Source organism: Thalassophryne amazonica, chromosome 12 (assembly GCF_902500255.1).
Source record: "Thalassophryne amazonica chromosome 12, fThaAma1.1, whole genome shotgun sequence".
NCBI classification, from domain to species: Eukaryota; Metazoa; Chordata; class Actinopteri; order Batrachoidiformes; family Batrachoididae; genus Thalassophryne; species Thalassophryne amazonica.
The window spans coordinates 32164626-32186163 of record NC_047114.1 but is presented as its reverse complement, the minus strand read 5'-3'; the positions used below and the strand labels follow the sequence as shown (position 1 = coordinate 32186163).

At 41.0% G+C, this 21538-nt stretch overlaps 1 protein-coding gene across 1 annotated transcript in view; it reads right to left on the bottom strand.

Moving 5' to 3' along the window:
- LOC117521198 (probable cation-transporting ATPase 13A3) overlaps positions 1–13413 on the bottom strand; it is a 94566-nt gene extending 81153 nt beyond the window's left edge. Inside the window, exons 1-3 of the mRNA XM_034182545.1 lie at positions 13319–13413; positions 8004–8177; positions 7723–7791 (exon numbers count right to left, since the gene is read on the bottom strand). Coding sequence (XP_034038436.1) covers positions 7723–7791; positions 8004–8177; positions 13319–13369 — 294 coding nt within the window. The 5' untranslated portion in view covers positions 13370–13413. The remainder of the gene's footprint in view (positions 1–7722; positions 7792–8003; positions 8178–13318) is intronic.
- Between the last annotated feature and the right edge of the window lie 8125 nt (positions 13414–21538).

Below are 21538 nucleotides of genomic sequence, written 5' to 3'. Positions count from 1 at the left end.
AAAACAAATCCATAATCCCACCAGGAACACCGGATCCAGAATGTTGGTTGTTTTTGTTGTGGGTCCACAAAACAGGGTCTGACCCCTACTTCTCCCTGATATTGTGTGAAGATAATATCATGGCTACAGCTAACAAGACATTAAAGCAACCAGTTATGACTGAGCTCAGCAGGACAAAGGGTGCATCCATAAGAAATACAAAAGACATGAAAACAGATGACTGGTTCCTAGTAACTACAGGAATTAGCGGACAGAATAATAATTGGCTTTTAATGGCAGAACAAGCAGGACTAGCTACAAAAAGGGACTGTGTTGTATGTATGGGACCCAGACCTATATTACAGGTAATACCGGCAGCATTACCCAAAGACTGTCTGCTGACTGTAATGACACAGACATACATTGCAGCAAACAATTGTTCTAAGTGGGACAAGATATCCATTGACCAAATTGACTAAGATTAAACCTTTATTTTCAAGCAAAGTTGGGCATGCTAACCATACATGTGTAAACTTGACAGGGACAAGTAAGACTTTGTGTTGGGAAAGTGTAGGAACACGGACCCACAACAGGGGGCGCAAATGAACGGACAATGGAGTAAGTCAAAATAACAACGCTTTACTGTTGTGAATGTGCACAACGAATACAACCAATCACAGCAATGGACAACAGTCAATTCACAAAAGTGTCGTGTGGGCAGGCTCGAAGATAGGAGACGCCTCTCCAAGGTAAGACCGGAACCACACGGCTTCCTCCGCCACAGGACCCCGGGAATACCGGAGCCGCCAAGTCCCGAACTCCCAGGTGGCCACTGCCTCCGCGTGTCGGACCTGGTACTGCTGGCGAGGAACAAAGGACAGTTAGATGGGGGCGCGTTTGCACCCAGGACTCCGAACAGCAGGGAAGTTACCTCCACCTCTCGTTGGAACAGTAATCCACAAACTAAGCACAAATCCAAAAAGATACACTCCGTAGCTTCGATACGTTACCTCTCTGGTAGAAACGATATCTCGGCAATGAGGTGGAGGTGCCGTCCTGCTGATATACCCCACAGATGATTGCCGTCAGCTGTCTCAGGTGATGGGTGACAGCTGTCACCGTAGCTGCTCACGTGAGGCGGCGGCGCCCTCTGGTGCCTGGAGCCCGCATCCAGGCAGGGCGCCCTCTGGTGGTGGTGGGCCAGCAGTACCTCCTCTTCAGCGGCCCACACAACACTTTGGGTAGCTTAAACCACACTGCCTGGTGTAAGGATGTGGTCCATAGTAATTCCACATTCAAACCTGTCAGTAGGAGTGATGTATGGTGGTGGTGTGGTGATAACAGAATCTTTGACAGACTGCCAAGAAATGTGTCAGGTTATTGTGCATTAATATCATTATTGTTACCAGTTAAAGCTATACCCATGACCCCTGAAGACGTTATGACATATGCAGCCTCTCTTATTCCTGAAGACTGGCAGAAAGGCATAGCCAGACATAGAGTAAAAAGAGATTGGAAAGGAGTGGGAGATCCACATATATTGATGCGATAGGAGTCCCCAGAGGAGTGCCTGACGAGTATAAACTGGTTGATCAAATAGCAGCTGGATTCGAATCCTCCATCTGTTGGTGGTGTTCAATTAATAAGAACGTGGACAGAATAAACTACATCCACTACAATGTGCAGAAATTAGGAAATTGGACTGAGGAAGGATTTAAGGCTGTCCATTCACAGTTAGAAGCCACGTCCCTTATGGCCTTCCAGAACCGTATTGCTCTGGATATGTTGTTGGCAGAGAAAGGAGGTGTTTGTGCCATGTTCGGAGAACAATGCTGCACATTCATTCCCAACAACACAGCTGCAGATGGCAGCCTCACTCAAGCCATCGACGGTCTGAGGACGTTGAACAGGAAGATGAAAGAGCACAGTGGAGTAAACACCGAAGGCTGGGATTGGTGGCTGGAAGGGATGGGAAAATGGAGGTCTTTGATTTCTTCACTATTAGTGTCTATAGCAGTATTTGCTGCGATTCTAACATTGTGTGGATGTTGTTGTATTCCATGTCTTCGAGGCCTTGCAAATAGAATGATAACCACAGCAATAGGTCCAGGACCAGGAGGGGGACCAGCTTCATATCCACTCCTGGGGCAAAACGACGACGAGGAGGAAGAGGGCTCTCATGACCTGGGTGTAAGCCTGTAGAACATACCATGATGAACCTCTTAGTGAAAATCTCAAAAGAAGTGCTAAGCTAGGTGATGCCTACTATATGTTTAACAAGCGATAACAGGAGGGAAATGTTAAAGATTTTATATATATATATATATTTTTATCACTGTTAAACATTTGTTCCTTTGTCTTTGTTCTGATGAAATGTTATTGAGCTGTTTTGCACCTGTCTTAACGTAACCCTGAGAATGTACTTGTTATTATTACACTGACAGCACAACTTTGTTTTTGTAGCCACTAACGACTGGGAGTGAAGAGATGGAGGTTATTTTGACCTTATGCTGTACAAATGCTTACTGTTTTGAACAGGACACTCCAAGCTTTTGCAGAACAGATGATAAGTGCAAACAGAGGAGCCTGCGAGAACGGGATGTGCTGACCTTCAATTTTATGATTAAACAAAAGGAACCGTTTCTCCACACAGCTGCAACCATTGGCATACGTGCCATGAGATGTTTTGTATTACGGGAAGAAACTTGTCTTGCGATGCTTCCCCCACCCTTAGGACAAGTTTCACAATGTGGGTAGGGCTTTCTCCTAATAAAAAGAGTGAGCATGCGCAGCAGTCCTCAGTGCTTTCAGTGGTACTACGTGTACGGACTGTCTGCACTCCTCGCGAGCTAAATTTGACTTTCTGTCTCACTGGTGTTTCTTGACTCTGTTTGTCTTGTTAAAGGTTTTAAGAATGTTTGGAGGAGAAAATACCCAACAACTTCAATGGAGGTAATATCCTCAGCCATTTGTGTTTACTTATAAGCTGTATATTGTGAGTGTTTGCAGGAGTACCGGTCCCTCTTCCTGTGGAGGCTGAGTGAGTGCAGGACGGCACTCTTTTCCTCTGAGGGATCACTGTAAATTCATCAGCATATTGAGTGAGAGGTGGAGGTGGCATTCCCACCGTTATTGTTACTGGGTGTACACACATCCACACTTGACTGTCTTTGTTCTTCGCCAGCAGTACCAGATCCGACAGTCGGGGACGGTGATCACCTGGGAATTCGGGACTTGGCGGCTCCAGTATTCACCAGGTTCGGTGGCGGCGGAAATCATGTGGTTTCGGCTCTTCTCAGGACAGACGTCTTCTATCCTCGAGCCTGCCCACACGTCACCTTCGTGGATTGACTGTAATCATATTCTGAGATTGTCTGTGTATTCGTTGTGCACCTTCACAACATTAAATTGTTATATTTTGGCTCATCTATTGACCGTTCATTTGCGCCCCCTGTTGTGGGTCCGTGTCACTACACTTTCACAACAATTCATAGCATGATAGATTTTATTTTACAATGTAATAGAACTGATTTAGCACTTTAATAGAATATATTTAACTCTATATGGATTGGGACCAAATGTAGTCCCAGTAGAGTATATTTTACTCTGCAAAATTTACTGTGTAACAGTACTAACCCCTGGCAATAATTATGGAATCACCGGCCTCGGAGGATGTTCATTCAGTTGTTTAATTTTGTAGAAAAAAAGCAGATCACAGACATGACACAAAACTAAAGTCATTTCAAATGGCAACTTTCTGGCTTTAAGAAACACTATAAGAAATCAGGAAAAATAATTGTGGCAGTCAGTAACGGTTACTTTTTTAGACCAAGCAGAGGGAAAAAAATATGGACTCACTCAATTCTGAGGAAAAAATTATGGAATCACCCTGTAAATTTTCATCCCCAAAACTAACACCTGCATCAAATCAGATCTGCTCGTTAGTCTGCATCTAAAAAGGAGTGATCACACCTTGGAGAGCTGTTGCACCAAGTGGACTGACATGAATCATGGCTCCAACACAAGAGATGTCAATTGAAACAAAGGAGAGGATTATCAAACTCTTAAAAGAGGGTAAATCATCACGCAATGTTGCAAAAGATGTTGGTTGTTCACAGTCAGCTGTGTCTAAACTCTGGACCAAATACATACAACATGAGAAGGTTGTTAAAGGCAAACATACTGGTAGACCAAGGAAGACATCAAAGCGTCAAGACAGAAAACTTAAAGCAATATGTCTCAAAAATCGAAAATGCACAACAAAACAAATGAGGAACGAATGGGAGGAAACTGGAGGAAACTGGAGTCAACGTCTGTGTCCGAACAGTAAGAAACCGCCTAAAGGAAATGGGATTTACATACAGAAAAGCTAAACGAAAGCCATCATTAACACCTAAACAGAAAAAAACAAGGTTACAATGGGCTAAGGAAAAGCAATCGTGGACTGTCGATAACTGGATGAAAGTCATATTCAGTGATGAATCTCGAATCTGCATTGGGCAAGGTGATGATGCTGGAACTTTTGTTTGGTGCCGTTCCAATGAGATTTATAAAGATGACTGCCTGAAGAGAACATGTAAATTTCCACAGTCATTGATGATATGGGGCTGCATGTCAGGTAAAGGCACTGGGGAGATGGCTGTCATTACATCATCAATAAATGCACAAGTTTACGTTGATATTTTGGACACTTTTCTTATCCCATCAATTGAAAGGATGTTTGGGGATGATGAAATCATTTTTCAAGATGATAATGCATCTTGCCATAGAGCAAAAACTGTGAAAACATTCCTTGCAAAAAGACACATAGGGTCAACGTGATGGCCTGCAAATAGTCTGGATCTTAATCCAATTGAAAATCTTTGGTGGAATTGAAGAAAATGGTCCATGACAAGGCTCCAACCTGCAAAGCTGATCTGGCAACAGCAATCAGAGAAAGTTGGAGCCAGATTGATGAAGAGTACTGTTTGTCACTCAGTAAGTCCATGCCTCAGAGACTGCAAGCTGTTATAAAAGCCAGAGGTGGTGCAACAAAATACTAGTGATGTGTTGGCGCGTTCTTTTGTTTTTCATGATTCCATAATTTTTTCCTCAGAATTGAGTGATTCCATATTTTTTTCCCTCTGCTTGGTCTAAAAAAGTAACAGTTACTGACTGCCACAATTAATTTTCCTGATTTCTTATAGTGTTTCTTAAAGCCAGAAAGTTGCCATTTGAAATGACTTTAGTTTTGTGTCATGTCTGTGATCTGCTTTTTTTCTACAAAATTAAACAACTGAATGAACATCCTCCGAGGCCGGTGATTCCATAATTTTTGCCAGGGGTTGTATAACATTTCCGTAGAATCCCAGAAGTCAGTCAGACATCTCAAAACCGCACACAGCAAAATCACACTGCCACTGAACATATGGTCCCACTCTGGCCGGCAGTGTTAATTTAACACTGTCAGTGTTAGTTTTACACTGGTGATTTTACTGTGCAGGTGTATCCTACAAACAGTGTCTGTCAGCCATAGAAAAGACCACAGAAACAGAAAAGTCCCATCTGCATACAGGCACCTCTAGACCACCCAGGCTAGTCACTGGGGTGTAAGGTAGGACAGCCTCTTCCGACACCTACCACCATCAGAACATACTCAGACCCTCATATAGAACACGCAACAAGGGGCATTGATACAGGCCCAGAAGCATGTCAGACCAGAGCCAGAAGCAAGCAACATCCAGGCATCAAGGATCCACACAGACCAGCAAACAGGCAGAGCAAAGACCACCTAGTCAACTAAATGTCCACACCCTGCACATATTGACAAGTCACACCCACCACAAAATATACCCCACTCCTGAAAATGAAAGCCAACCAGAAGGTGTTGTAAAGATCTCAAACTATCCTCCAACAGTCCACCACAAGAAGCAACCACCCACAGAACCCCACATCAGGACAAACAGAGCAACCTCAGCCAGGCAAACACAACAGACTGAGTACGTCAGAGACAAGCTAGGCATCGGCCATCATCCTGTCATACACACATCATACCTGCAGAGTTCAACCTGTTCTCTTGTAACCCCTGTAATGTAATACACGTGAGTTATCAGCGTTTTTTTTTCCTTTTCGACTTTAGATTTATTGTTGCTTTGAGTGTGTTTGTTTGCTGTGCTGATATGCTGCATTAAAATTACACGATAAGTAAAGCGGAGGTAAACCACATTACTGTTTCACAGTACCTTCGTGCACCACACCCCATGACAGAGAACTCACAAATCCACCGCCCATTGTTTATTGCACAAATATTATTAATGCCTGATTTTTGGCCCAATATTAATATTGTGCACAATAGGGATCAGGTTGAGTTGATCCTCAAAGGGGAAGTGGAATGAAAGTCAGAACAAGACTGAGAGAGAGCAAAGTGGAATAGTGAGGTTTCCGGTGGTGAAGGTAGATGAGTTTAAATACTTGGGAGCAACTATCCAAAGTAATGAACAGTGTGGTAGAGAGGTGATGAAGATAGTGCAGGCAGCGTGGAGCGAGTGGAGAAGAGTGGCAGGAGTGATTTGTGATCAAAAGGATATCCACAAGAGTGAATGGGAAAGTTTAAAAGACAGTGAGATCAGCTATGTTGTAGAGCTTCGAAGTGGTGATGTGAACAAAAAGACAGGAGGCAGAGCTGAAGATGCTGTGGGTTTTTTGTTTTGGTTTTTTGAGCGATGATGATGATGGACAGGATTAGGAATGAGCATATCAAAGCACACGTAGGAAGGTTTGACGGTAAAGTCAGGAAAGTGACCTTGAGATAGATTGCACATATGCAGAGGAAGGGGCCCAGGGTACACTGAAAAAAAATTGGAGTGATATTTACTTGGAAAAAAAACACTAGGAAAGCTTTTTCACTCAGAAATTCCCAAAATATTTTACAAGGAGAACTCTTAAGTAAATTTTACTTGCATATATTAGTTTATCTAAAAGAATAACTCAAGTAACATTTACTAGCAATTATCAACTGAATATTTTCATTGAATTTTACTGTCTTAATTCATAATAAGTAAAACTTTTCAGCTGTTCCCCTTGTTTTCACAGCAGATCCAATTTGGATTTCCATGATGATTTGGCACAAATTGTACACTGGATGCCCTTCCTGATGGACCTCCACATTACATGGAGAAATGCAGCAGGGGTGGGGTTTGAACCGGTAACCCTTTGCACTGAAACCAAGTGCACTAACCACTTGGCCACACCTCTGCCTATTATGGATTGTTAAAAATACTTAAATTTGTCAGACAGTGAGACAAACAAAAATCTGTTTAGAAAAAAGATGCATCATAATGCATCAATGGTTATTTTATAATGAACACATTCATGAACTAATGATCCAAGATCTGCTGTGGCAACCTGGTCTCACGGCAAGTCGTGATTCAGCAGCACGAAATATACATTAATCTATTGGTTCGTGATGGGCAGCCAAAGGGACTTAAAACTCAGTGCAGTCTGGCAACCTTGAGTGAAAACAAGGGGAACAGCTGAAAGGTTTTACTTTTTATGAACAAAGACAGAGTAAAATTCAATAAAAAAATTCAGTTGATAATTGCTAGTAAATGTTACTTGAGTTATTCTTTTAGATAAACTAATATACGCAAGTAAAATTTACTTAAGAATTCTCCTTGTAAAATTTACTTGGAATTTCTGAGTGGAAAAAACTTGCCTAGGTTTTTTCAAGTAAATATTACTCCAACTTTTTTAGAGTTTATATAGAGAAAATGGTGCTGAGGATGGAGCAACCAAGCAGGAGGAGGGAGGCCTAAGAGAAGGTTCATGGATGTGCTGAGGGATGCCATGCAGGTGGTTGGTGTGTCAGAAGAAGATGCAAAGGACAGGACGAGATGGAGAAGGATGATCAGTTGTGGCAAGAAGAAACACAATCATTTTAATCTACCTTCTACAGCTGTATACAAAAAGTCACATTTACATTACTCACAACAGTTTGACTAACTGATAACAGATTTCAGGAACAGCGATGTTTACCATTAACATACCGTGGACCTGAGCAGCAGTGTGTGGGCACCCTGCAGAGAGGTCTGTGTGCAAGTTCCTTTGACGCCCCACTCAGGCAGCCAGTACAGGAGCAGCAGCAGCAGACCTCCAGAGCACAAAGTACCAATGCCCACCAGGACCATCTTCCACAAACAGGGCCGGTACCCCCACACCTCCTGCACAGGCAGAGCCTAATGTTACAATGTACACGGCTGCAGCATCTTTTTTTAAACAGGCTGCAAGAAAATGTAGTGCAGGCAAAGATATTGAACATCTTAAAGTCAAACCTGGATTCACTATGGAAGAACCACCTGTTGAAATATAACTACAGTGCAGCAGCTAAGGAATGTGATGGTGGATGAGGAACGGATCTGTGGATGAATGTATAGGTTTCCAGGCCTTCACTGTGTATCTTAGTATAACATACTGTAGTGCTGGCAGTGTGAAGTGTGAGAGATTACGGACTTTGTGAGACCAAGAACCAACCTCCACCCATCAAAAATGATGCCTACTGGGAAATGGAAAACGCTTGAGGGAGCATATTTCCATAACTAGTTTCCTCCTCCGTGACAACTGTACAGAGGGTGAATTTTTTAAATAACTCTTTTAAGATGTTTTAAGCCATAATGTTGGGCATAACTAGGGACATGCTTGCTTTGAGTGACAAGTAGTTTGACCCCTCAGCTGAGTCCATTCTGCCCTGGTCACAGAGTCTGCTATCAGTAGTTAGTGATTGACTGTCTGTCCTTTCTGCAAATATCTGTTTGCTGTGTTATGCTTGTTGTGTGTTTAATGGTTAATGTTTAATTGTGTTAAAAAAAAAACCTAAACCAAGGTTAGCCTGGTAGCTTTAATTTGATTGGTAATTCTGAGACGGGGGCATGTTCAGGCTTCTTTTGTCATGTCCATGTCATGTAGGCTCTTGTCCATGCTCCACCTCTTTTACTTGGGTCAGCCAAGGCTTTGGCAGAGTAAGCACTGCCAAGATATTTAAAGCCACGTCATGGCTGCTGGTGAATTAAACAGAAGCCCAAGAAGAAAAGTGAATAGTCTGTTAAATGCACAATAAAGTACATTTTAAATATGCCCAGTTGGAGCCAGGTGAACCAAACCATTAGCATACCATATCCGGTGCAAATAGGCATAAAAATGTAGCTCTCTATATGCGTCTCACACACACAGACAGACAGACATTATAGCATACCATAGCACAGTATAGCATAGCTTATATGATACCGGATTTGATCCTTCTCATTTGATTGGTGAGCGCTATATCATGTGACGTTTATTATTGTTGCAGTGCATGGCTTGTTTCACTACCTTGCATTTTTGGTAGAATCTGTGGATTTTTTTTTTCTCCTATCCTTTTCACTCTCCTGCATATCTCCATGATGACACGACATGACTGACACATAAATTCAACAAGACTGCGCTGTGCCATTAGCTTCTCATAACAATGCTTCTATGATACCAGGAAACTACGATGTTCGCAGGGACATCTTTAGTAGCTATTGATGCACTGTCATATGAAGAATTGGACAAGTTCTTGTAGCGATTTTTCTTTGGGTTGAAGATAGCAGACATGTTTCCACAGATAGTGTTAAACTCCCCAACACAGCGGCTCTCACTGTTGTTGTTAGCAGTGTGTCAGCGAGGCCTGCAGAGGGTAGAATGAAATGCTGGGTCGTACTGCCCTCCACTTTCTGCTCTGAGAACAAACACCTGTCTAATTTTAAGTTAAATATCAAATTATGCGGATCTGTGTTTAGGTGTCATATAACACAAATAATGAATGTTTTCCATTCATGCAATGGAAAGAATCTTCAGTCACTGAAAGATGTAATGTACCATTCCACAAGGTGAAGTAGAATGTATTATAGTATAGTATAGTATAGTAGAAGCATAGTATAGTATAAGCATAGTATAGTTAGGGAATAACCATGTTGTGTCTGATGATTTGCAGATGTTAATGCTGGATTTTACAGTCACAAATAGAGTTTTACCAACAACACGTTAAGGTGGAGTAATATATTAAATGTGAAACGGTTTTAATATTTTGCCACCGTTGACGCGAAATTTTATGGTCTGAAATCTCACACGATTATCCAGTCAGATTTGTGGAAAAAATGTAATTGGATTACAATAGAGTATATAAATCATGATTGTGAATAACTGCAATTGTAAAAAATATTTGCATGAGTTGAAATATGGAATATACCATTCAATGAGGCAACATTAATTAGCTTGTTAGCTTCTTCTTGCCAACATGGTGTTTTCTTCTAAATAAATAATGTGCAGATTACATTAATTTTGCTTCTTACTGTATGAAACACAAGCACAATGTTTCAAAATTAAAGCAATTCATAAACCAGTGTGACTTATATATATATATGTTTTTTCCTCTTCATGATGCATTTTTGAACAGATATGTGACCAATACTTTGCTGAACTTACATCTGTTTTAGCTATTTTAAGCAACAGGCTTATGAATAATTACGTGCTTGGTCAGTTTGAGTGATAGCTAGTGTGACTTTCAGATAGGTAACACTCAGTGCAGGAAAAATAATGAGAAACTGTGTGAATATTTTTCACATTTAGTTAAAATAATTTATTTCCAGTCATTTACTGAACTCTATAAGACATTTTAGTTGTATTTGATGAGATGTTTACAGTAATTTTTACCCAAGGCCAAAATATGACTATATATGAATATTGCGAAGTCCATCCGTCTGTCTGGCTGGTTGTCTGTGCTCAGCGTAAGTCCAGTCCTATGCCTGCTAGGGTCTTCAAATTCACAAGGAGCATTCTTGGAACACAGACCTTGGACAAGTTCAAAGATGACTAACTTTGACCTTTTTTAAGAGGTCAAAAGGTCATAATCCTTTTCCAATTTTTTATGCTCATAGAGCCAAGGGTATTTTTAGCATTGCGTTATATTATTGTTTGTGATGATTGATAACTGTCTTTGTGTTGTCATGTTATTGACCGTACACATACAAGGAAATCATGATTTTATGTGCAAGCATAAAAATTGTAATTAAATAATAATTTAATAGAAAATTCATTTGTTCTCAAAAGCATTTGTTCTGAATAATGCAATTTGTTTTTTATGTTACTTTGGTTTTCTGTTTCCTGTTTCTTCAGCTTTGTAAAAACCTTGTAACTGTTAGAATGGCCTAAGCAGTGGGTCACCCTCTGAGTCTGGTCTGCTTGAGGTTTCTTCCTCAACACCATCAGTTTTAGCTTACCACTGTAGCCTCTGCGCTTGCTCTAGGAGTTGGTAAGGTTACACATTACTCCCATGAAGCACCTTGAGGCAGCTTTATTGTGATTTGGTGCTATATAAATGCAATAAATTGAAATTGAAAAATAATTATAATAAAAAGAATCTGCGAGTTTTTGTGTGTGTGTTTTTGTTGCAACAGAAATGTTTGGACATTTCAAATTCTATACAGTATTTTGAGTTTGTTATTGACACACTGATTCAACTTTAGACCATCATATTGATTCTAAGGTACCTACAACTCTTGCACAGTACTAAAATATAATAAACAGTTCTTTTGCACAGTATAATGACAGCATTTGGCACAGCTCTTTAAAAATAAAAGCCAATGTAAATGGTTAAAAAGTTGCACAACAGAGATGAGAAAGCAGATAATGCGAGTGAAGCGTCGGGCAGCATCGCGAAGCTTGCTGATGGTACAGGGAGTACCAAACAGGAAGTGCCAAATTTTGTGTCCACAGTGAAACAGGAAATGTCAAGCACTTCCTGGCATGGGTGGAGCTACAGCAGAGGCCAGGGTTGCACTGGACTCCCCTGAAATCTGATTGGACACAGGTGATTGACATGTCACGGCACCATGCGTCTGGTTGAAAAGAGCTGCATTTTGAAATCAGTGAGTCACATTGACTGCTAGGTTCCTCCTGTCCAGTAGTTGGTGCTGTGTACCACAAAAAGTTCTAATCCACCGTAGTAGAAGAAGAAAAATGTTTGCCTCAGATTTTAACTGAACACGTCATTTGAACTGTGGACTAATAATGACACCAAAGTCATATTGGTGAGTAAACAACCGTATTTTATGCCAGAAATGAGGTCCAGGTTGTTAAAAGTGCCATTTCTGCTTTAATTCGGGTGTCTTATATATGCATGTGTCTCCAGTGATTTTTAAACAAGCAAGCAGCTGTTGATTAAATAACCTCTTAATTTTGCTGTCTGAAGGACTTAATAACTTCTTCATTTTGCTCTCTGAGTGACACCAGGATGATGCATTTCACTTAAAAATACACATGCCATGGAGTGTTTCTCAACTGTAATCAAAAGTATTGGAACACTTGGTATTTCACACATTTTAATTTGTTTATGCTATTTCAAATACAAATAAATAAATAAATCTAAAGTTATCTTCCTGAAACTCAAACTGAAAGCAAATGTCTAGAACTTGATATAAAATTAATTAAAAATATAAAATACAGCTTCCTGATGAAGTGGTGTAGAGGAGGATTTTCTTAAAAAGAAGACCTCAACATCCAGCTACAATTTGCCAGAAAGTACATCTGAGATGCAAGGCTAGATTTGATGTGTTGGTGAAAGAAACTTTTGTATTTCTTCATAAGTGATATAAATAAAGTCCAAGACATAGTCATTTACTTAGAAATGTTCATGTTTCCATCCCCTGACTTGTCTGAAGAAAATTGGCAGTAAAACTGATTATTATTCTTATTATTTACAGGTATTAACAAGATTTGCTTTCAGTTTGAGTTTGAGGAAGATCAATTTAGAAATTTTTATTTTTTATATTTTTGTATTTCTTGTATTTGAAATGGCATAAACAAATTAAAATGTGTGAAATACCAAGTGTCCCAATACTTTTGAAGGATACTTTATCCTAATCTTATGATGAGTATGGTATCGTTACTGTTTTGTTTAAGAATGTTTAATTATCACTGTTGCTGCACTTTGTGTGAAATCATAGTCATACCGTATATCATATTGATATGACAATATTGAGCTACAATAATTTGTCCATAGTGTACAGCCCTACTGTCAACTCACTGAAAACACTGAATATTAATTACATCTACATTTAAAAAATGCTAAAAGTGGCAGGGGGTTAAGAGGACTGTAATTGGGGGTTGGGGGTGGACCTCCCCCAGAAACTGAAAGGTTTTAGCCATGATAACGCTCCTCTGAACCATTTAATGAAAAAAAAAAAAAGCCTGAAGGACCTAAATGACATGATGAGATGCTGAAGACCTTCCCTCGTTCATGCCCACGACATACACATATTAAGATATAGTGATATAAGATGATGTTTACCATTTCGTCCTGCAGGCCTTGGTTAATGATCTTCATCTCTCCCGTCTTCATGTCACCAGAGTAACTTCCAAACAAGACAAATAAGGAACACAGCAGTTACTGATTACATTTCTAGAATATGCAGTTATTGAGGCTTTCTTATCACAGAAGGAAGTATTTAGTGCCCTCTGCTCGGGAAATGTGTTGCAAACTTTCACCACGGTCAAGGGCTGGGTTTTATAGTTTTGAAAGCAACAATAACACAAATGAAGAAAACAACGTGGCAATTTCACCCCCCCCCCCCCCCTTTAAATATACTGTACACCTTCAAAAATGACTGTGAAATTATCAGTGAAATACTGTAAAATTGGAGCATAAAAATGTGTAAACAGAAAAACAACATAGCAGGCTTTAATTTACAGTATACTGTAGTAAATGCTGAACTAAATACTAATATTTAGTTAATACAGTCAGAATATCTTAACAGTATCATATTTTATTGTAGAATTTACAGAATAGTGTAGTTTAAACCATAAATAATAGACATACTGTTGTAGGCTGGGGGGGCCTGGCTGCCTTTTGTTTCTGTTTTCTGTCTGTCTTTGTTTTTTCCTTCCAGGTGGCTTGCGTTTAGGACTGAGTGGCTGTGTGGCTGAGTTATCAGGACCTCACCCTGATCACCTGAGGCTCGTCAGGACTCACAGCTGTGGTGCATCTACACGGATTGGAACATGGTGGCATTTAAGTCTGGAGTACACAGTGTGCATTTGCCAGAGACTCGACCTTGTGACCAGACGGGTGAGATCGTCGTCTCGAGAGCCATCTCATCATCAGTGGATGCAGAGAACGTCCAGGTTTGATGCATGGTCTGTGAAAGAGGAGGGGGTGAGGTCTCACGCTCGTCAGCACACTTCCTGAGGTACGTTAGATTTTGTGACTAACATTTATACAGTCAGTAAATGTGGTGTCCCTCACACCTTATTATATTGAGCTGTATGTAGTCGTTTAATCAGCTTCCACTGCAGTGGAGTTTTGTGAACAGGGTGTTCTATGCCTGCAGGGTGGGAAGCTGATTAGTAATTAAGCCAGGAAGTGTTTGCTGTTTGTACACCTTTGAGCGGTCCCTCTGTGTGTAGAGTGTGGACTCACATGATGATTTCTTCTTTCACAGACTCGGTTTGTCGCGGCCACCTGGGGGGTGTCGGCGGGGTCCTTGGGTCCGAACTGGTTCTGGCTCCGGACCGTTTTGTGCTGCTGGGAGCACACCGCAAATCCGCCACGCCAGACCGCGCACTTATTTGTTTGTATTTTTTCACATCACTGTTATGTTTATTAAACCCTGTTATCCTTTGTACTGTGCTCTGCTTATTTTATACTGGGTCCTTCAAACGCTGGTCGGTTCTCCGGGCTGCGTCCGACACATAACACATACTCCAGTTTGTCGACTTTGTAGTAAATGTATAGGTAGAAGCCGCCTCTTGTCACTGCTGTGTAAAGATTGATCAACTGAACCCTTGTAAAAATGTCAATAAAATAAGCTCATAAGAGTATGTACGAATATGATATCAGTAAAGTCATATCTGCCAGGATATATAATTACTGATAGCAATTCCAAATCTCATTAATGTAACATACTGCTGAAAAAAAAAAATTGCAGAGGGCAGAATGAAATGCTGGGTCACACTACCCTTCACTTTACGCTCTGAGAACAAACACCTGTAAAATTTAAAGTAAATTATCAAATGACACGGATCTGTGTTTAGGTGTCATATAGCACAAATAATGAATGTTTTCCTTTCATGCAATGGAAAGAATCTTCAGTCATTGAAAGATGGAATGTACCATTCCACAAGATGCAGTAGAATGTATAATAGTATAAGCATAGTAAGGGAATAATCCTGTTGTCTGATGATTTGTGGATGTTAATGTTGGATTTTACAATCACAAATTGAGTTTTTACCGGCAAGGCATTAGTGCGGATAGTAACATATTAAATGTGAAATGGTTTTAATATGTCTGTGAAATTATCAATGAAATACTATAAAATGGAGCATAAATGTGTAAATAGAAAAACAACATATTCAGGGTTTAATGCACAGTACTGTAGTAAAATGCTGAAACTAAATACTAAATACTAATATTTAGTTAATACAGTCAGAATATCTTATCAGTATCATATTTCATTGTAGAATTTACAGAATATTGTAGTTCAAACCATAAATAATAGACCTACTGTTGGGAAAGTGTAGTGACACGGACCACAACAGGGGGCGCAAATGAACGGTCAATAGATGAGCCAAAGGTAACAATTTAATGTTGTGAATTGTGCACAACGAACATACAGACAATCTCAGAATATCATTACAGTCAATCCACAAAGGTGACATGTGGGCAGGCTCGAGGATAGAAGACGTCCGTCCTGAGAAGAGCCGGAACCACACGATTTCCGCGAGCCACAGAACCTGGTGAATACTGGAGCCGCCAAGTCCCGAATTCCCAGGTGATCACCGTCCCCGACTGTCGGTTCTGGTACTGCTGGCGAAGAACAAAGACAGTCAAGTGTGGGTGTGTGTACACCCAGTAACAACAGCGGTGGGAATGCCACCTCCACCTCTCACTCAATATGTTGCAGCGATCCCTCAGAGGAAAAAGAGTGCCGTCTTGCACAGCCTCCACAAAAAGGACCGGTACTCCTGCAAACACTCACAATAAACAGATTTACAAAAGGCTGAGGATATTACCTCCAATGAAGTATATCTCGGCGATGAGGTGGAGATGACGTCTGGGTTTTATGGAGTGAGATGACGAAGAATGAGTGACAGCTGTCAGGAAGTAATGAGTAACAGCTGTCACTCCCGGCTGAGTCCGTGGCGGCAGCGCCCTCTCGTGCCTGAAGCCCGCACTTCAGGCAGGGCGCCCTGTGGTGGTGGGCCAGCAGTACCTCCTCTTCTGGCGGCCCACACAACACCTACTCCAGTTTGTCGACTCTATAGTAAATGTATAGGTAGAAGCCAGGCCTGTTGTCACTGTTGTGTAAAGATTAATCATCTGAACCCTTATAAAAATTTCAATAAAATAAGCTCATAAGAGTATGTACGAATGTGATATCAGTAAATTCATATTTGCCAGGATATATAATTACTGATAGAAATTCCAAATCTCATTAATGTAACATACTGCTGAAAAAAAAATTGAAGTGGGACAAACTGGTAAATGTGTGTGACATGCGGGTTGGCCAAGACGTTAGGACACAAATGCAAGGCTCACACAAACAACTCTAGTTGGGAAAAAGACTTTACTGAGGTGGATAGCAATGGTTGATACACAGAAAGGCAGCCCAAAATACACGGCAGACATATAAGAATCAACAGGCTTTGGTGAGAACGGAAGAATGCGCAGGAGGTCAAAAAACACATTGAAGCAGGCAGAACTATGTAACATGAGAACAAGAGCTGGAGAGAAGGCACAAGGTGCATCAATTTGGCAAGGATCAAATGCACCCAGTGAGCTTATATAACCCACAGGTGATGAGCTGCAAATCAGGAACAGGTGTGCGTGGAAAGCACCAGCACAAAGGTGTGGCCAGAGAGAGAGAAACGCCCACCACCAAGAACCCTGGGACAGAGAAGAGCGATAGAGACAGACAGACCCAAACAAAGAAACCCAGCAAGAGAATAAACACACAGAAAACCAATGAATCAATGACCTTTAAGTCTTGCCTCAATGTTTCCTCTAGCAATTCACATCTACAGTATCAATAAAATCAGCCAAGCAATTCCTGAGACATTCACACACACACACACATACACACACACACACACACAGAGTGATTACAATAGTCTCGTAAATTAAAAAAAGAAAAGAAACTCGACTAATGAATGAGCTTTTCAGCAGCACCTGAGTCACTGTGCTCCATGACCTCAGCCAGCACGCAGCCCACACAAGTAGGGTTGCCACCCGTCTCTTAAAATACAGAATTGTCCTTTATTTGACAACTAATTGTTATGTCTGTATTGATTGTAAATGGTTCCATATTTTCATAAACGTCCCACCCACACTCATCAAAACTGAATAATGAACAAAATAAAACAAAGGAAATATTAGGGCTGCCAGTGTCATCTCTGTACCTCACGTCAGGTCCTGTACTGAAGAAACTCCACCACGTCCAAAGAAGCAAAAACATTTGCAAATGTACAGACAGACGTGAGTGGGAACAGTGGAACCCCTGGCTTGACAGCATTAGTAGTACAAGGCAAACTGTAGGCAAACAAGTATTTTTATTTTGTATTTCCTCTTAAAGTAAAATATCCTCACTTTTACAATTAAAATTATTGGTCTGTTTTCTATAATATTTATGTTTATTATTACACACTTCAGTGGCTGCACAGTTTATCATTAACAGTTTGTCTTTTAAAGCACTTAAAGCTTTTAAGTATGACTAAATGCTTTTTTCAAAATTAAATATACCACTCCTTGGGTGGTGGTGTTGTGACCCTGAGGAGCCGTCCTTTATTTTCATTTCTAAAAGGTGGCAACCCTACATACAAGCTTTGAACAGTATTTGGTCCAGAAGACATTGATGACAGAGATGAGCATTCACTGAGAAGAATTCAAACACTGTCTCCACTCTGCACAGTGTTCACGTTACTGTGAGGTAAGTCCACCATAATGGACCCGTGCAGTGTGACTCCTCTGCATGACACTGAGAATGACCTCTGAGATGAAACACTTCCTTCTCATCAATGGAATCCTCAGCAGTCTTCAGACTTTGTTGTGGAAGATCTCTCACATTGCTTTAGGGTGGTTTGTCATGTGCTTATCTGGAGGTTCTGCACCCAGATTACATGGACATTCTGTTGTGTGGGCCGCTGAAGAGGAGGTACTGCTGGCCCACCACCACCAGATGGCGCCCTGCTTGGAGTGCGGGCTTCAAGCACAAGAGGGCGCCAGAGCCCTTGGGAGTGACAGCTGTCACTCATCCTCAACACCAGCTGTCACTCATTCATCTCATCACCATCACCATAAAGGCCGGACGGCAACTCCACCTCCTCGCCGAGAAATCTTCTACGACTAGAGGTAACCTTCTCTGCTGTGATTACTGTTAATCTAATATTGTTCTGTGTGCAGTCGCATGCCCGTGAAGACCCAGGAGAGGGACAAACGGGAGCTGCACGAGTAAAGACGTTCCTGGAGGTGGAGGTTATCCCTCCCGGAAGGACATTACTTATAAAGGTTGCTGGGTGTGAGGACTCACACTCACCACCTTCTGTTTCTGTCTGCCAGCAGTACCAGGGCCGACAACGGAGGACAGAGACCACCTGGGGACTCAGGGCTTGGCGGCTTCGGTGTTCTTCAGGCCGTTGGTGGTAGAAGCGGTGTGGGCCCCGGCTCTTCGTTCATCCGAGGTCTCCTATCTTCAAGCCTGCCCGCAGTCCTCCTGTGTATGATTGGCATCATTATCTTGTTTATATTCCGTTGTGTTCTTTCGCAACATTAAATTGTTACTCCTTTTCTTATCCATTGTCCGTTCATTTGCGCCCCCTGTTGTGGGTCCGTGTTACGACACCTTCCCAACACATTCCTCAGAAACAGCCTAATTTTGAAGTGTATTTATCCAGTGTCAGTCTGAGATACCAAACACATGATAGTGTGCAGAATTTCAGATGACTGTTTAAGGATACAAATAATGATTCTACGGCCAGAATTCATAAACTTGACCCTTCACTGGACCCTGATTGTTCTCCTTAGTTACTCACTAGTACCATCAAAGTGCACCTGTGGGCCCTGGAACCAGAATCAAACAACTTTTAGTGCCAAAGCTTTTACACAGTTAAAGAGCACTGAAACATGTTACCCATGACAGATCTGTGGAGACCGAAGTATTAGTTGGTGCAAGCAGACTTGCCAGTGCCAGTGTTTGCATGAAATCGCCCATGACTAGAGAAATATCCATTTTGGAACAACCATCAACCACAGAGATAACCAAACAGTTTAGTTGGTTTCTTTATGCTACCCCCCACCACCACCTGAGGAAGTCTTCCCGAGGGATCAATAAAGTTCAATCTAATCTAATCTAAAACAATGAATCGGTGTGTTTTAATAAGTTTAGAATGAGAATGTATGTCTACATGGGGGCTACCATGTTGTGTATTGATACAGTACACCAAAAGGACCACACTTACTCTATCTTTCGCACTTTGCAGCATAATGACTGAAAAAAAGAAGAACCGGTGATTGCTTCATGGACTGTCTACTGGTTGCTTGTGCAGGCTATCCATCATTGTGAAAACCTCTTGGTGATGAGGAAGATCATCTCTTGATCAATTCCCAGATGGGATGGTGGGCACAGAGATAGAAAATCTGCATCAGGGTTGATCTGGAGATGCCAGTACATGGGTTTGTTTAATGTGGAGATGATATTGCACGCTGACAAACACGCGGTCCTTGACAGATCATTAGCCTGGTGTGATGGGGGGGTAAATCCCAGGCAGTCGGGGTCTGAGGATCTGCTGCATCCTTCATCCACCTTCACAGCCGTTGGGTTGTAAGCCGTCAACTCCTCTGCCTGATCTGCCATTGAGGACTTCTTGTTTCACCAGAGCCCTGTTAGCCATCTCACGTTCAGAGTTACTGTTGGACCTTCATGGCTACCATAGTGGCTGTGGAGCACACAAGGTCCCCACCGGCAGTGTTGCCACACTTACTTTGAAAAAGTAATCCAATTACTGATTACTCCTTGAAAAAGTAACTTAGTTACTTTACTGATTACTCAATTTTAACAGTAACTAAGTTAGATTACTAGTTACTTTATTAGTTACTTTCAGCAGTTACCAACAACCCCTGCCACCTCACCATGAAAATGAAAACCCGTTTTGCCAATACTCACTTTATAGTCACCCTTTCTTGACATCAAAGAACATAAATAGTTGTTTTACAAAAAAATAAAATTAAGACATCTTTCTTGACCTCAAATTTAACTGTTGACCGCACTGTAACAATAAAATTTACAATTTCTAACCATTATTGTTTATAAATGTATAACTATTAAATTCTTTCTATCATTTTTCTTACATTTAAATTCTTTCTACACATTTTAGTAGTTAAAATTATTATTATTACTATTATAAGTAGTATTAGTAATAGTAATAGCATGAAAAAATGTTGTAATGACGAGACATACACACCGAGTATCAGTCAGAACGATTACTGGTAAATGCCGGACTCACTCGTGTACAGCTGTTTATATTACCAGGTCATGGCCTGGGGTCATACTGCCCACTTGTGGTGAAACATATAACTTCACATATCAATACAGCTCCCTTTTTTTCAAGTAAAGATGTCCAAACTATAAACTTATGACTGTTGACATCATTTCAAAAGAAATCCATTGCTTGACTTCATATCTCTTTGTCAACCATATACTGTTTCTTAAGTTTCATTAAACAAAATCAAATCCATTTCTTCTGTTTACATACCTCTGTCAACCTTGTACATTGAATCATAACTTCAACAATTTCTCTGTTTACAACTCAGCATATTTTTTCAACACTTTTCTTTCTTTTTTTTCAACTTTTATACATTTGTCTCAGTGCACTTCACTACATTTCCTCAATCAATCTCTTTGGTCTCACAATTTGTCTTTGTGAGCTTCTACTCTGTGTCACCTCAATCTGTTCGTTCCTGTCTAAGTTCTGATTGTCTGCCATTTGTGGTTGTTCTGTCTGGTTTGGCATGTCACTTGTGTCACTGTCCATGACTCTCATTTCTGTCTGAGGCACTTTCAGTAAGTGACGTCGGTTTTGCCTCATTGTTTTCCCATGCTCTGTGATGACTTCATATGATCTGGGAGTTGTTACTTTGACTACTTTAGCCAGTGGTCCCCATTCTCCATCACATCTCACTCACACTATGTCCTCATGTGCAAGTGGTCTCAGAGGCCGTGCTGTTCTGTGTACAGTTCAGTTTGCCTCTCATCACGCCTCACATCTCTCTTTTCCATCTGATGAGATGCTGATGGAAGTCACTTCCTGAGTTTCCGGTTCATGGCATTTCTGCTGGTGAAAGTCCATTCTCCAGTGGTGATGCTCGGTAATTCAGAATTGTAGTCTTCTGCATTGTCTGCAGCCTTTTTCAAGATGCGCTTCACAATTTGCACTCCTTTCTCTGCTAACCCATTTGACTGTGGGTACAGAGGGCTTGAGGTCACATGTTTGAATCCATATGTGTCTGCAAAGTCTTTGA